Source organism: Centruroides sculpturatus, unplaced genomic scaffold (assembly GCF_000671375.1).
Source record: "Centruroides sculpturatus isolate CEXI.00-Female unplaced genomic scaffold, Cexi_2.0 scaffold3253, whole genome shotgun sequence".
Classification (NCBI taxonomy): Eukaryota; Metazoa; Arthropoda; class Arachnida; order Scorpiones; family Buthidae; genus Centruroides; species Centruroides sculpturatus.
In genome coordinates this window covers 1-1,972 of record NW_019387360.1, presented here as the reverse complement: position 1 = coordinate 1,972, position 1,972 = coordinate 1, and the positions used below count along the sequence as shown (strand labels likewise).

Genomic DNA, 1,972 nt, shown 5'->3' with positions numbered 1-1,972 from the left:
AGAAAATACTACTATTTTGTGTTATTTACCACCTTTCGATGGTAAAATATTAAAAAAGTAGTTTATGAAATTTTATAAAATATTTTAATTTATAATTAATATTTTCAATAAAACAGGACATTATCCACCACTTCCTGGTGTGTATGACTGGGATAAACCTGAATCTCTGACTGCTATGCAGGATGAAATTGAAAAATGGTAAGAGAAATTATGATCATTTTAGTAGAATTTTTTCAAATAATTTTAAATATAACACCTTAATTTCCTTTTCTAATCTATAAAGAAAATTTTAACATCTTGTGTTCTTTCACTCTTTCCTCTCTACAAACACTAAGACAACCTTTTCTCATACCCTTTATTTGTTGTTCCCATTTATTACTTTAAAATTTATAATACTTATAATACAGTAGAGCATCGTTTATCCGAATATCGGTTATCCGAAACGTCGGTTAACCGAAAGCATTCCAGTCGGCAAATTTAAATTTTCGATAGTGCTGTGGCGCTGCAATCTTTGGCTATATCTTTGGCAACTCCAATATTCTTTTGTTGGTGTGTGTGTGTGTGTTTTAGCTGGCAGCACTGGCACTTTTGTGTGGTGTTTTTCTGAGGACTGTGTGTAGTGCTGAATCGAACGTTTTTGATACTAGATCAACTTCTAAAGTATAATTTTTTTTTGTTTTTATATTTTTGGATATATTTATTTTGTTTGTAAACAATAAAGAAATAATTTTTAACGATACAATAGACACGATTATTATTTTAAAAAGTTTACATTAGGCTTAACTACAACGAAAATTCAATGCGAAGCGACACGCAACGGAGAAAAATTACAACACGGGATAGGTTAATATATTTTTTCGTACGTAATCGGTTATCCGAAAAATAAGTTATCCGAACAACCCCAGTTCCCAATTGATTCGGATAAACGACGCTCTACTGTAGTTGTTCCCATTTATAATACTTTAAATTTTTTTTTAATTATTATTACACAGGAGACAGAAGAGTTTGGAATCTTATCAGTCACATTTTACGTGTTTAACTCGTCTTCAACAGGAAGTTCTGAGACTACACAATCTAGTAAACACAATTTAATAAATTTAATAAGATTTAATGGTATTTAACTTAATAATTTAATATTATTTTTTATAGTTAAGGCGACAAGAAACAACTATAACATTTCTTAAAAAAGAAAATTACATACTTCAGGCAAGATTATCAAGAGGTAAATGTAATTTTTATTAATAAAAATAAAGCTGTTCTAAGCAATACTCTAACTAAATAAATCTTTGATAATTCATTTATCTGTAATGTTAATTGATTAAAAAATTTAAATGTAATTCTTTTTTAAAATACTTTATGAATATTTTGTAAGGAAACATTTTTCTTTTAATAAATTCATGAAAAATTTATATTTATAAATAGAATGTGTCAAGATTAAATCATTTTATTAAATATAAAATCTTATTAAAACTTTAATAGTTCGGTTGAAGTTTTTTTTTTTAAAAATTAAACATTCAAAATATTCTCTTTCATATGAAAATATTATAATGAAACGAATAAATAACTTCATTCATATGTAAGTATCTTATTGAATTGAATTTGTTGAAGATTATTATAACACATTTCGTTATTTTTAATGTAACCTTATTTAATTTCATATGAAAGTAATGTATTGGTAAAATTTTAATGGTAGAGATGTGTTTTATAAATATTTCTAAATGATAATAACGGATAAAATCGTCATTAATTCCGACCCTACTCGAGATATGAAGAATGATTCTCTTAATCTCCTCACCCTCTTGACCTTTAACCACCAAAATTGAACCGCATTAATCTTCCTCAAATACAAATTTCCTTGCAAAATTTCATAAATTTTCGACAAAAATCAAAGGATTTATTAAGCTTTAAATAGGGTGAACAAAATCGTGCTCTACACGTGTATATCCATACATACATACACTAACATTAATAC

The 1,972-nt window shown here is 26.6% G+C and overlaps 1 protein-coding gene across 1 annotated transcript in view; it reads left to right on the top strand.

Annotated features, from left to right (window-relative positions):
• LOC111616378 overlaps nucleotides 1-1,222 on the top strand; it is a gene marked incomplete at its 3' end in the record, with an annotated part of 9,096 nt that extends 7,874 nt beyond the window's left edge. Inside the window, exons 2-5 of the mRNA XM_023357790.1 lie at nucleotides 3-41; nucleotides 117-198; nucleotides 993-1,077; nucleotides 1,150-1,222. Coding sequence (XP_023213558.1) covers nucleotides 3-41; nucleotides 117-198; nucleotides 993-1,077; nucleotides 1,150-1,222 — 279 coding nt within the window. The remainder of the gene's footprint in view (nucleotides 1-2; nucleotides 42-116; nucleotides 199-992; nucleotides 1,078-1,149) is intronic.
• Nucleotides 1,223-1,972: the final 750 nt, after the last annotated feature.